The 12,638-nt window shown below is 69.7% G+C and overlaps 1 protein-coding gene across 1 annotated transcript; it reads right to left on the bottom strand.

Annotated features, from left to right (window-relative positions):
* Window positions 1-347: 347 nt before the first annotated feature.
* GRK1 (G protein-coupled receptor kinase 1) lies at window positions 348-12,305 on the bottom strand. The gene is made up of 8 exons (XM_064501146.1): window positions 12,146-12,305; window positions 11,424-12,064; window positions 10,452-10,579; window positions 7,660-7,817; window positions 6,179-6,262; window positions 5,559-5,683; window positions 3,663-3,864; window positions 348-1,880 (listed from the first exon to the last, which is right to left on the bottom strand). Exons 1-8 carry the CDS (start codon window positions 12,303-12,305, stop codon window positions 1,594-1,596), a joined length of 1,785 nt encoding a protein of 594 aa, XP_064357216.1. The 3' UTR covers window positions 348-1,593.
* Window positions 12,306-12,638: the final 333 nt, after the last annotated feature.

Genomic DNA, 12,638 nt, shown 5'->3' with positions numbered 1-12,638 from the left:
AGGGACATGGGGGGGACGCCATGGGGACATAGGAGGACACCGGGGGCCCTTAGGGATGTGGGGGGACACCGGGGGGGATGTGGGGATGTGGGAGGACATGGGTGGATCTTGGGGACATGGGGGGACATGTGGGGACCTTGGGGACACGGGATGCAGGACATGGGGACCTTGGGGACATGGGGGGCCACGTGGGGACCTTGGGGACACGGGGATGCAGGACACGGGGACCTTGGGGCCCCGGGGGAACATGGGGGGACCTTGGGGACATGGGACACATGGGGGCCTTGGGGACATGGGGGGCCCTGGGGGGGGGGGGTCCCCAACACACCAGGCGCCTCACACAGGGCAGCAACAACCACAATTTATTGGGGGGGGGGCCCGGACACCTGGGCCCCTGTTTCAGGGTGTCCCTGAGTTTTGGGTGCCCCCCCGGGGGGGGTTGTCCCGTTTTTGGGGTGTCCCTGAGATTTGCAGAGGGCCTGGAAGGGGGGGGGTCCCTTTTTGGGGGCGAATCCCCTGGGTTTGAGGGTCCCCAGGTGCCCCCCTTTGGCTGGGCGTCCCTGGAGGGTCCCCCCGGTTTGGGGGCGACCTGGGGGGGGCTTTTGGGGGTCCCCATGGGGGGGGCCCATTTTGGGGGCGCTTGGAGGGGCCCCATCCATTTTGGGGGGCCCCATCCCCCATTTTGGGGGGGTGGGGGGGTGTCTCCCCATTTTCGGGGTCCCTATGGGGGGGTTCCCCATTTTGGGAGATACTTAGGGGGCTCCCCCCATTTCTGGGGGTCCCCATGGGGCTCCCCCCCATTTCTGCGATCCCCGGGGGGGGTCCCCATGGTTAGGGTACTTGGGGGGGTCCCATTTTGGGGGGGTCCCCTTTGGATTTCCCCACTTTGGGGGTGGGGGGTGACCCTGGCGTGGGGGGGGTCTCCTCCCATTTTTGGGGGGTCCCCTTTGTGTTTCCCCATATTGGGGGAGGTCACCCTGGGGTGGGGGTCTCCCCCCATTTTTGGGGGTCCCCTTTGTGTTTCCCCATATTGGGGGGTGCTCCTAGGGGGTCCCCCCCCCTCATTTTGGGACCCCTCCTCCTTGTGTTTCCCCATGTTGGGGTGTCCCCCCCATTTTTGGGGGTCCCCCTTTGGATTTCCCCATACTGGGGGGGGGTCACCCTGGGGTGGGGGTCTCCCCCCATTTTTGGGTGTCCCCTTTGGATTTCCCCATACTGGGGGAGGTCACCCTGGCGTGGGGGGGGTCTCCCCCCATTTTTGGGGGTCCCCTTTGTGTTTCCCCATATTGGGGGGGTGCTCCTAGGGGGTCCCCCCCCTCATTTTGGGACCCCTCCTCTTTGTGTTTCCCCATGTTGGGGTGTCCCCCCCCCATTTTTGGGGGTCCCCCTTTGGATTTCCCCATACTGGGGGGGGGGGTCACCCTGGGGTGGGGGTCTCCTGCCCCCATTTTTGGGGGTCCTCTTTATGTCTCCCCGCGTTGGGGTGTCTCCTCCCCTTTTTGGGGTCCCCCTTTGGATTTCCCCATTCTGGGGGGGGGGGGGGGATGACCCCGGGGTGGGTGTCTCCCCCCCTTTTATCGGGGGGGGGGGCGCTCAGAGGAGGCGGCAGGTGGCGGAGCGGGCGGCGGGCCCGGCGCGGGGGTCCAGGTCGGGGGGCAGCGCCCCGGGGGGGCCCCAGACGTTGAGCTCGGCGAAGATGCCGGTGTCGATGAGCTCCTGCTGCCAGGCGGCCGGCACGGTGCCCGAGGCGAAGGCGGCGCACAGCGCCTCGTCCCCCCCGTCCAGCTCCACGCCGCGCACCGACGAGAAGGCCCCCACCTCGCCCAGGTCCTTGGCGTACACCCGCCGCGGGTCCGGCACGAACGGCGGCTCCACCAGCCCTGCGCGGACCCCCCGGCCCCCGCCGCCCCCGTGATGCTCCCGGCGGCTTCCCGGTGCCCCCAACCCCCCACGCCCCGGTGCGTCTGGGTACCCCCTGGGTATACCTGATGCCCCCAGGGACTCCCCGGTACCCCCCCCGGTGCTCCTGGGTCCCCCCGGGTATACCTGATGCCCCCAGGGACTCCCCGGTACCCCCTGAGTACTCCCAGGTACCCCCGGGTATACCTGATGCCCCCAGGGACTCCCCGGTACCCCCTGAGTACTCCCAGGTACCCCCGGGTATACCTGATGCCCCCAGGGACTCCCCGGTACCCCCTGAGTACTCCCAGGTACCCCCGGGTATACCTGATGCCCCCAGGGACTCCCCGGTACCCCCCCGTGCTCCTGGGTACCCCCGGGTATACCTGATGCCCCCAGGGACTCCCTGGTGCCCCTCTGGTGCTCCTGGGTACCCCCGGGTATACCTGATGCCCCCCAAGGGACTCCCCGGTACCCCCTGAGTACTCCCAGGTACCCCCGGGTATACCTGATGCCCCCAGGGACTCCCCGGTACCCCCCCGTGCTCCTGGGTACCCCCGGGTATACCTGATGCCCCCAGGGACTCCCCAGTACCCCCTGAGTACTCCCAGGTACCCCCGGGTATACCTGATGCCCCCAGGGACTCCCCAGTACCCCCTGAGTACTCCCAGGTACCCCCCGGGTATACCTGATGCCCCCAGGGACTCCCCGGTACCCCCTGAGTACTCCCAGGTACCCCCGGGTATACCTGATGCCCCCAGGGACTCCCCGGCACCCCCTGAGTACTCCCAGGTACCCCCGGGTATACCTGATGCCCCCAGGGACTCCCTGGTGCCCCCCCCGTGCTCCTGGGTACCCCCGGGTATACCTGATGCCCCCAGGGACTCCCCGGTACCCCCTGAGTACTCCCAGGTACCCCCGGGTATACCTGATGCCCCCAGGGACTCCCCGGTACCCCCTGAGTACTCCCAGGTACCCCCGGGTATACCTGATGCCCCCAGGGACTCCCCGGTACCCCCTGAGTACTCCCAGGTACCCCCGGGTATACCTGATGCCCCCAGGGACTCCCCGGTACCCCCTGAGTACTCCCAGGTACCCCCGGGTATACCTGATGCCCCCAGGGACTCCCCGGTACCCCCTGAGTACTCCCAGGTACTCCCGAGTACTCCTGGCTACTCCCTGGTACCCCCAGGTATCCCTGGTACCCCCCAAGGGACTCCCAGGTATCCCCTTGGTGCTCCCAAGTACTCCTGGGTACTCCCCAGGGATTTCCCAGTCCCCCCCAGTACTCCCAGGTACCCCCCAGGGTCTCCCAAGTACTCCTCAGGTATCCCTGGTACACCCAGTGGATTCAGGACCCCCGTTTTGGGTTCAGACCCCCCGTTTCAGGTTCAAGACCCCCATTTCAGGTTCAGACCCCCCGTTTCAGGTTCGAGACCCCCGTTTCAGGTTCAGACCCCCCGTTTCGGGTTCAGACCCCCCATTTCAGGTTCGAGACCCCCGTTTCGGGTTCAGACCCCCCGTTTCGGGTTCAGACCCCCGTTTCAGGTTCAGACCCCCCATTTCAGGTTCGAGACCCCCGTTTCGGGTTCAGGACCCCCATTTCAGGTTCAAGACCCCCGTTTCAGGTTCAGACCCCCCATTTCAGGTTCGAGACCCCCATTTCGGGTTCAGGACCCCCCGTTTCAGGTTCGAGACCCCCGTTTCAGGTTCGAGACCCCCGTTTCGGGTTCAGGACCCCCGGGTTCGGGGGGGGGGGTTACCTGCCTCCAGGCGGCCCCAGTTGAGGCCGGCGAAGAGCGGGTGCCCCTTGAGCTGGGCGCAGTCGGAGCCGCTGAAGCCCAGGCGGGCGCCGGGGTCCTTGGCCAGCAGCCCCTCGCAGGCCGCCCGCGCCGCCGCGCTGAACCGCTCCGAGTAGCTCACCGGGTCCTGCAGCACCCGCCGCGTCACCTCCTCGTTGGCCACCTGCGGGGACGCCGTGACGGCCGGGCACCCCGCGCGCGGGGACGCGGGGCGATGCACGGGGACGCGGGGGCGATGCACGGGGACGTGGGGTGACGCACGGGGCGATGCACAGGACACGGGGACTGTGCACGGGGACATGGGGACGATGCACGGGGACGATGCACAGGACACGGGGACCGTGCATGGGGACACAGGGCGATGCACGGGGACGTGGGGTGATGCATGGGGACGATGCACAGGACACGGGGACCGTGCATGGGGACACAGGGCGATGCACGGGGACACGGGGGGATGCACGGGGACACGGGGATGATGCACGGGGACGTGGGACGATGCACAGGGACGATGCACAGGACACGGGGACCGTGCACGGGGACACAGGGCGATGCACAGGGACACGGGGCGATGCACGGGGACGTGGGGTGATGCATGGGGACGTGGGGTGATGCACGGGGACGATGCACAGGACACGGGGACCGTGCATGGGGCCAGGGGACGATGCACAGGGACGTGGGGTGATGCACGGGGACATGGGGTGACGCACAGGGACACAGGGCAATGCACAGGGATGATGCACGGGGCCGTGGGGCGATGCACGGGGACATGGGGTGACGCACAGGGACACTGTGCAGGACACGGGGACCAGGCATGGGACACAGGGACGAAGCACGGGGCCATGGGGTGATGCACCGGGGCAATGAGAGGGTCCCCAGGGCGATGCATGGGGACTTGGGGACAAGGCGCAGGGACAAGGGATGATGCGCGGGGCCGTGGGGCGATGCATGGGGACGTGGGGTGACGCACAGGGACACGGGGCCATGCACAAGGACGTGGGGACGATGCATGGGGACAATGCACAGGACACAGGGACCGTGCACGGGGACGTGGGGTGATGCACGGGGACGTGGGATGATGCACAGGGACAGGGGACAACACACAGGGACATGGGGACGATGCACGGGGCCATGGGGACAGGGGACACAACAGTGCCAGGGGGGTGTGGGGACAGGGGGACATGGACACAACACTGGGAGCACTGGGGTTGCTGGGAGCACTGGAGGCACCGGGGGCACCGGGGGCACTGGGGTTGCTGGGAGCACTGGGCGCACTGGGCGCACTGGTGACACTGGGGGCACTGGGGGCACTAGGGGGGCGCTGGGAGCACTGGGGGCACTGGGGGGGGGCACTGGGAGCACTGGGAGCACTGAGGGCCCTTGGAGCACTGGGAGCACTGGGGTTGCTGAGAGCACTGGGGGCACCGGCAGCACTGGGGGCACTGGGGGGAGGGGCACTGGGAGCACTGGGAGCACTGGGGGGGGCACTGGGAGCACTGGGGGCACTGGGGGGGACACTGGGAGCACTGGGAGCACTGAGGGCCCTTGGAGCACTGGGAGCACTGGGGTTGCTGAGAGCACTGGGGGCACCGGCAGCACTGGGGGCACTGGGGGGGGGGGCGCTGGGAGCACTGGGAGCACTGGGGGGGGCACTGGGAGCACTGGGAGCGCTGGGGGCCCTGGGAGCACTGGGGTTGCTGAGAGCACTGGGAGCACTGGGGGCACCAGGGGAACTGGGGGCACTGGGGTTGCTGGGAGCACCGGGAGCACTGGGGGCACTGGGAGCACCGGGAGCACCGGTGACACTGGGGGCACTGGGGGGGCACTGGGAGCACTGGGGGCCCCGGCGTGCGGGGGCACCTGCTCGCCGCGGCTGCGGAAGGGCCCCTTGGCCGCGATCATCTCGTAGATGGTGACGCCCAGCGTGAAGTAGTCGACGCTCCAGTCGTACTCCTCGTCCCGCAGCAGCTCCGGCGCCATGAACCCTGCGCGGGCCCAGGCGTCCGGGGAGCCCACCCAGGGACCGCGGCGGCCGGGACCCGGGGCCCAGGCGTCCGGGGGTGCTGGGAACCCTGAGCGGGCCCAGGCGTCCGGGGAGCCCACCCAGCACCCCAGCAGCGGCACCCAAGGGCCCAGGTGTCCGGGACCCAGGGCCCAGCATCCAGGACCCGGGGGCCCAGGCGTCCGGGTGGCCACGACCCAGGGTGGCACCGTCCCAGGGACCCCGGCGTCCGGGGGCAAGTGCCGCCCTCCCACTCCCCATCCTGGGGCCCCCCCCATGTCCCCCCGTATCCCTGTGTCCCCGCCGTGTCCCCCATGTCCCCGTGTCCGTGTGTCCCTCCATGTCCCCCATGTCCCTGTGTCCCCATGTCTCTGTGTCCCCCATGTCCCCCTTTGTCCCCCGTGTCCCCCATGTCCCCCTGTGTCTCTCTGTGTCCCCCATGTCCCTGTGTCCCCCGTGTCCCCCCGTGTCCCCGTACCTGGGGTCCCCGCGTACCCCCGGGTTTTGGTCTGTCCCTCCTTGAGCTCCACGGCCAGGCCCATGTCGGAGAGACGCACGTGCCCTGCGGGTCCCCGTCACCCCGCGGGTCCCCTCGGGCCCCCGTCTCCCCCCATGTCCCCCATGTCCCCCCTTGTCCCATGTCCCCTTGTGTCCCCCCATGTCCCCCATTTCCCATGTCCCCATGTTCCTGTGTCCCCCCATGTCCCCATGTCCCCCCATGTCCCCGTATCACACTGTCCCCCTGTCCCCGTGTCCCCATGTCTGTCACCCATTTCCCCATGTCTGTTTGTGTCCCCGTGTCCCCCCGTGTCCCCATGTCTGTGTCCCCTGTGTCTGCATGTCCACTTGTGTCCCCATGTCCCCCCATGTCCCCGTGTCTGCGTCCCCTGTGTCCGCATGTCACCATGTCTGTTCATGTCCCTGTGTCCCTTGTGTCCCCCCATGGCCCCCATGTCCCCCCATGTCCCCCATGTCCCCCATGTCCCTCCATGTCCCCATGGCCCCCATGTCCCTCCATGCCCCGTGCCCCTCTGTGTCCCTGTATCGTGGTGTCCCCCCACATCCCGTGCCCCCCGTGTCCCCCCATGTCCCTGTGTCCCCGTGTCCTCATGTCCCCCCATGTCCCCATGTCTGTGTCCCCTGTGTCCGCATGTCACCATGTCTGTTCATGTCCCCATGTCCCCTGTGTCCCCCCATGTCCCTGTACCATGGTGTCCCCCCATGTGCTGTGTCCCCCCGTGTCCCCCTGTCCCCTTGTTCCCCCATATCCCCCATGTCCCCCCATGTCCCCTCATGTCCCCTGTGTCCCTGTGTGTGTCCCATGTCCACATGTCACCATGTCTGTTTGTGTCCCCGTGTCCCCCCATGTCCCCTGTGTCCCTGTGTCTGTCCCCTGTCTCCCCATGTCACCATGTCTGTGTCCCCATGCCCCCCCATGTCCCCCTGTCCCATGTCCCCGTGTCCCCATGTCCCCTTGTGTCCCATGTCCCCGTATCAGTGTCCCCCTGTCCCTCCATGTCCCCATGTCCATTTGTGTCCCCGTGTCCCCTGTGTCCCCCCGTGTCCGCGTGTCTGTGTCCCCTGTGTCCACATGTCACCATGTCTGTTCATGTCCCCATGTCCCCCCATGTCTCCCCGTGTCACCCCATGTCTCCCCATGTCCCTGTATTGTGGTGTCCCCCCATGTCCCATGTCCCCTTATGTCTCCCCATGTCTCCATATTGCAGTGTTCCCCTGTCCCCCCATGTCCCCACGTCTGTGTCCCCTGTGTCCCTGTATCGTGGTGTCCCCTCATGTCCTGTGTCCCCCTGTGTCCCCATGTCCCCCCGTGTCCCCCCAATGTCCCCGTGTCCCCCCCGTGTCCCCGTGTCCCCCCGGGTCCCCCCATGTCCCCCCAATGTCCCGTGTCCCCCCATGTCCCCGTGTCCCCCCATGTCCCCGTGTCCCCCCGCGGGGCACCGGCGTCGTCCAGCAGCACGTTCTCGGGCTTGAGGTCGCGGTAGACGATGCGACGCTGGTGCAGGTGCTCCAGGCCGCAGAGGATCTGCGCCGCGTAGAAGACGGCGCGCGGCTCCGGGAAGCCGGGGTTGGCCTCGTCCACGTGGTACACGTGGTACCTACAGCCGCACCGTCAGTGCCGCGGACACGGGGACACCGCGGGGACACCACAGACACGGGGACACCGCGGGGACACCGCGGACACGGGGACACTGGGCACGCGGCTCCGGGAAGCCGGGGTTGGCCTCGTCCACGTGGTACACGTGGTACCTACAGCCGCACCGTCAGCGCCACGGGCACGGGGACACCGTGGGGATGTCACAGACACGGGGACACCGCGGGGACACCGCGGACACGGGGACACTGGGCACGCGGCTCCGGGAAGCCGGGGTTGGCCTCGTCCACGTGGTACACGTGGTACCTACAGCCGCAGCGTCAGCGCCACGGCCACGGGGACACCGTGGGGATGTCACAGACACGGGGACACCGCGGGGACACCGCGGACACGGGGACACTGGGCACGCGGCTCCGGGAAGCCGGGGTTGGCCTCGTCCACGTGGTACACGTGGTACCTACAGCCGCAGCGTCAGCGCCACGGCCACGGGGACACCGTGGGGATGTCACAGACACGGGGACACCGCGGGGACACCGCGGACACGGGGACACTGGGCACGCGGCTCCGGGAAGCCGGGGTTGGCCTCGTCCACGTGGTACACGTGGTACCTACAGCCGCACCGTCAGCGCCACGGGCACGGGGACACCGTGGGGATGTCACAGACACGGGGACACCGCGGGGACACCGCGGACACGGGGACACTGGGCACGCGGCTCCGGGAAGCCGGGGTTGGCCTCGTCCACGTGGTACACGTGGTACCTACAGCCGCAGCGTCAGCGCCACGGCCACGGGGACACCGTGGGGATGTCACAGACACGGGGACACCGCGGGGACACCGCGGACACGGGGACACTGGGCACGCGGCTCCGGGAAGCCGGGGTTGGCCTCGTCCACGTGGTACACGTGGTACCTACAGCCGCAGCGTCAGCGCCACGGCCACGGGGACACCGTGGGGATGTCACAGACACGGGGACACCGCGGGGACACCGCGGACACGGGGACACTGGGCACGCGGCTCCGGGAAGCCGGGGTTGGCCTCGTCCACGTGGTACACGTGGTACCTACAGCCGCAGCGTCAGCGCCACGGCCACGGGGACACCGTGGGGATGTCACAGACACGGGGACACCGCGGGGACACCACGGACACGGGGACACTGGGCACGCGGCTCCGGGAAGCCGGGGTTGGCCTCGTCCACGTGGTACACGTGGTACCTACAGCCGCAGCGTCAGCGCCACGGCCACGGGGACACCGTGGGGATGTCACAGACACGGGGACACCGCGGGGACACCGCGGACACGGGGACACTGGGCACGCGGCTCCGGGAAGCCGGGGTTGGCCTCGTCCACGTGGTACACGTGGTACCTACAGCCGCAGCGTCAGCGCCACGGGCACGGGGACACCGTGGGGACACCACAGACATGGGGACACCGCGGGGACACCGCGGACACGGGGACACTGGGCACGCGGCTCCGGGAAGCCGGGGTTGGCCTCGTCCACGTGGTACACGTGGTACCTACAGCCGCAGCGTCAGCGCCACGGGCACGGGGACACCGTGGGGATGTCACAGACACGGGGACACCGCGGGGACACCGCGGACACGGGGACACTGGGCACGCGGCTCCGGGAAGCCGGGGTTGGCCTCGTCCACGTGGTACACGTGGTACCTACAGCCGCAGCGTCAGCGCCACAGGCATGGGGACACCGTGGGGATGTCACAGACACAGGGACACCACAGGGACACCGCGGACACGGGGACACTGGGCACGGGGCTCCGGGAAGCCAGGGTTGGCCTCGTCCACGTGGTACACGTGGTACCTACAGCCGCACTGTCAGTGCCGCGGACACGAGGACACCGTGGGGATGTCACAGACACGGGGACACCACAGGGACACTATGGTGACACGGGGACACCACGGGGACACCGCGGGGACACCACGGACACGGGGACACCGTGGGGATGCCGGGAGCGCGGCTCTGGGAAGCCGGGGTTGGCCTCGTCCACGTGGTACACGTGGTACCTACAGCCGCACCGTCAGCGCCACGGCCACGGGGACACCGTGGGGACACCACAGACACGGGGACACCACGGGGACACCGCGGACACGCGGACACTGGGCACGGGGCTCGGGGAAGCCGGGGTTGGCCTCGTCCACGTGGTACACGTGGTACCTACAGCCGCACCGTCAGCGCCACAGGCCACGGACACGCCACGGGGACACCGCGGGGATGCCACGGGGATGCCGGGGTGCGGGAACCGCCACGCACATGCCAAGGACACAGGAATGACTGTGCACATGCCAAGGACATGGGAACCGCCACGCACACGCTAAGGACATGGCAACACACCACCAGGCACATGTGGCCGGGGGGAGCCGTGCCTCTCCCCATACGTGTTGCACCCGCAATACCCACGGCACATAGCGCTGCCCACGCCACCCACACGCTAAGCACATGCTAAAAACATGCTAAGCACATGCTAAGGGCAGGGGAACGTGCCGTGCAGGCTGGACCAGGGCTGGGGCAGCTCCGGGGCGTCACGGCAGTGGGGACCCCCAGGGTCCACGGGCCCCGCATGTGCTTGGCATGTGCTTGGCGTGTGCTTGGCGTGTGCGGCAGGGGCCACACGCGTGCGCTCACCGGAGGTCGCCGCCGTTCATGAGCGTCATGACGAGGCAGAGGTCGGTCTTGGTCTGGAAGGCGCAGGCCAGCGCCACGATGAAGCGGCTCTGCACCCGCGCCAGGATCCGCTTCTCCACCAGCGCCGCCTGCCCCACACGCCAAGAACACGCCAGGAACACGCTAAGAACACGCTAAGAACACGCTGAGCGCATGCGTGGCCCGCGGACGGGCGGGAGGAGGGAGGCAGAGGGGCCCTGGCTGATGGGATGGGGCTGGTGGAGCCCCCCTCACCCCCCGCCCAGGGGGCCCAGGTGTCCGGGCACCCCCATATCCCCCCATATCCTCCCCACACCAAGGGGCCCAGGCGTCCAGGCACCCCCATACCCCCACCATATCCCCCCTGATGCCAAGGGGCCCAGGTGTCCGGGCCTCCCCTCCCCTCCCCACCAAGGGGCCCAGGTGTCCAGGTACCCCCATACCCCCCCCCCATAATCCCCCCCATGCTGAGGAGCCCAGGCATCTGGGGCTCCCCCATATCCTCCCCCACACCGAGGGGCCCAGGCGTCCTGGCACCCCCACATCCCCCCATATACCCCCACACTGAGGGGCCCAGGCATCCGGCCCCCCCCCGCCCCACGCCGAGGGGCCCAGGCGTCCAGCCCCCATCCCCTCCCTGCCAAGGGGCCCAGGTGTCCGGGCCACACCCATATTCTCCCATATCCTCCCCACACCAAGGGGCCCAGGTGTCCGGGTGCCCCCAGAACCCCCCCCATATCACCCGCACGCCAAGGGGCCCAGGTGTCCGGGGCACCCCCATATCCCCCCATATCCCCCCATACTGCGGGGCCCAGGCGTCCGGGCCTCCCCTCCTGTCCCTGCCAAGGGGCCCAGGCATCCGGGCACCCCCATACCCCCCCCCGCCGAGGGGCCCAGGCATCCAGCCCCGCCCCCGGAGGGGCCCAGGCGTCCCCCACCGTGACCCGCCCCCACCTCGTAGCCGCGGCGCTTCTTGAGGCGCTTCTTGTTGAGGCGCTTGTTGGCGAACATGCGGCCGGTGGCGCGGCGCTGGCAGGCGCAGACCTCCCCGAAGCCGCCGCGGCCCAGCACCCGGAAGTCGCGGAAGGCCTCGCCGCCGCCCGCCCGCCCCTCCAGCCACTTGAACTGGGCGAAGCGGGCGAAGTGGGCCGAGGCGCGGTACGGCGCCCAGGCCCGCGCCTCCAGGAAGGCCAGCGCCTGCCGCCGCGCCGGCCCCAGCGCCCCCGGCGGCCCCCCCGGCGCCGCCGCCGCCGCCGCCGCCTCGGCGCTCAGGAAGGGGCAGCGCTGCGGCCCCGCCGGCCCGAAGAAGCGGGCCAGGGCGGCGGCGGCGGCGGCGGGGCGCTCGGCGGCCTCCAGGCGCTCGTAGGCCTCCGCCGCCTCCCACAGGGCCCCCGCCGGCGCGAACTCGGCGCTGGCGGCCAGGAACTGCTGGAACAGCAGCTTCCCGATGGGCTGCTCCAGGCACTGCGAGCGGAAGCTGGTCTCCTCCTCAAGATGGCCGCCCCCGTGGGCGCCGCCATCTTGCGGCGCGGCGGCGCCGTCCCGCGGAGCGGCGCCGTCCTGCGGCGCGGCGCCGCCGTGGGAGCCGGCGCCCCCTGGGGCGGCGGAGGAGGCGCCGCCGCCGCCATCGCCAGCATGGCCGCCCCCGCGGGCGCCGCCATCTTGGGGCAGGCCGCCCAGGCGGGCCCGCAGCGCCTCGCACTGGGAGATGTGGGGCAGGCGGAGCAGGGCCCGCTGCTTCTTGTCGCGGGCCGAGTCGCCGGGCCCCCCGCCGCCGCCGCGGGCCGACACGTAGGCCGAGTTGGCCACCACCGTCTCCAGGCCGCCGATGTCCATGGCGGGGCTGTCACGGGGGGGGGGGGGGGAGGTGGGGGTGAGCCCCCGTGCGACGCACGAGGATGGGGGATCCCCATCCACGCCCCCCCAAGGGGGGGCAGGGCAGGCGGTGGCCCTCGTGCGACGCACGAGGATGGGGGAAACCCCCCCCCCCGAATTTTCACCAGGACCCTCATGCCGGGGTGGGGGAGGGGTGCCTGGGGATTAACCCCGCCCCCACCAAGGGTCTTAAAGGGCCAGCGCCGCGCGGCCTGCGCTATAATTAGTGCCGGGGGGGGGGGTAAGCGGCTCAGTGGGACTCGTGCGTAAGCCGCTTTCGTGGCCTCTCGCGCG

Source organism: Dromaius novaehollandiae, chromosome 32 (assembly GCF_036370855.1).
Source record: "Dromaius novaehollandiae isolate bDroNov1 chromosome 32, bDroNov1.hap1, whole genome shotgun sequence".
Lineage (NCBI taxonomy): Eukaryota > Metazoa > Chordata > Aves > Casuariiformes > Dromaiidae > Dromaius > Dromaius novaehollandiae.
This window is presented reverse-complemented; position numbering and strand designations above follow the sequence as displayed.

Bases quoted from the DNA above. Each gene is read 5' to 3' on its own strand.
- GRK1 (XM_064501146.1), bottom strand. From the start codon at position 12,305: ATGGACATCGGCGGCCTGGAGACGGTGGTGGCCAACTCGGCCTACGTG. The intron at 6,263-7,659 runs GTGCCCCGCGGG...GGGGACCCGCAG, and splicing joins CGTGCTGCTGGACGACGCCG to GGCACGTGCGTCTCTCCGAC. The intron at 5,684-6,178 runs GTACGGGGACAC...GGGCCCGCGCAG, and splicing joins GGGGTACGCGGGGACCCCAG to GGTTCATGGCGCCGGAGCTG.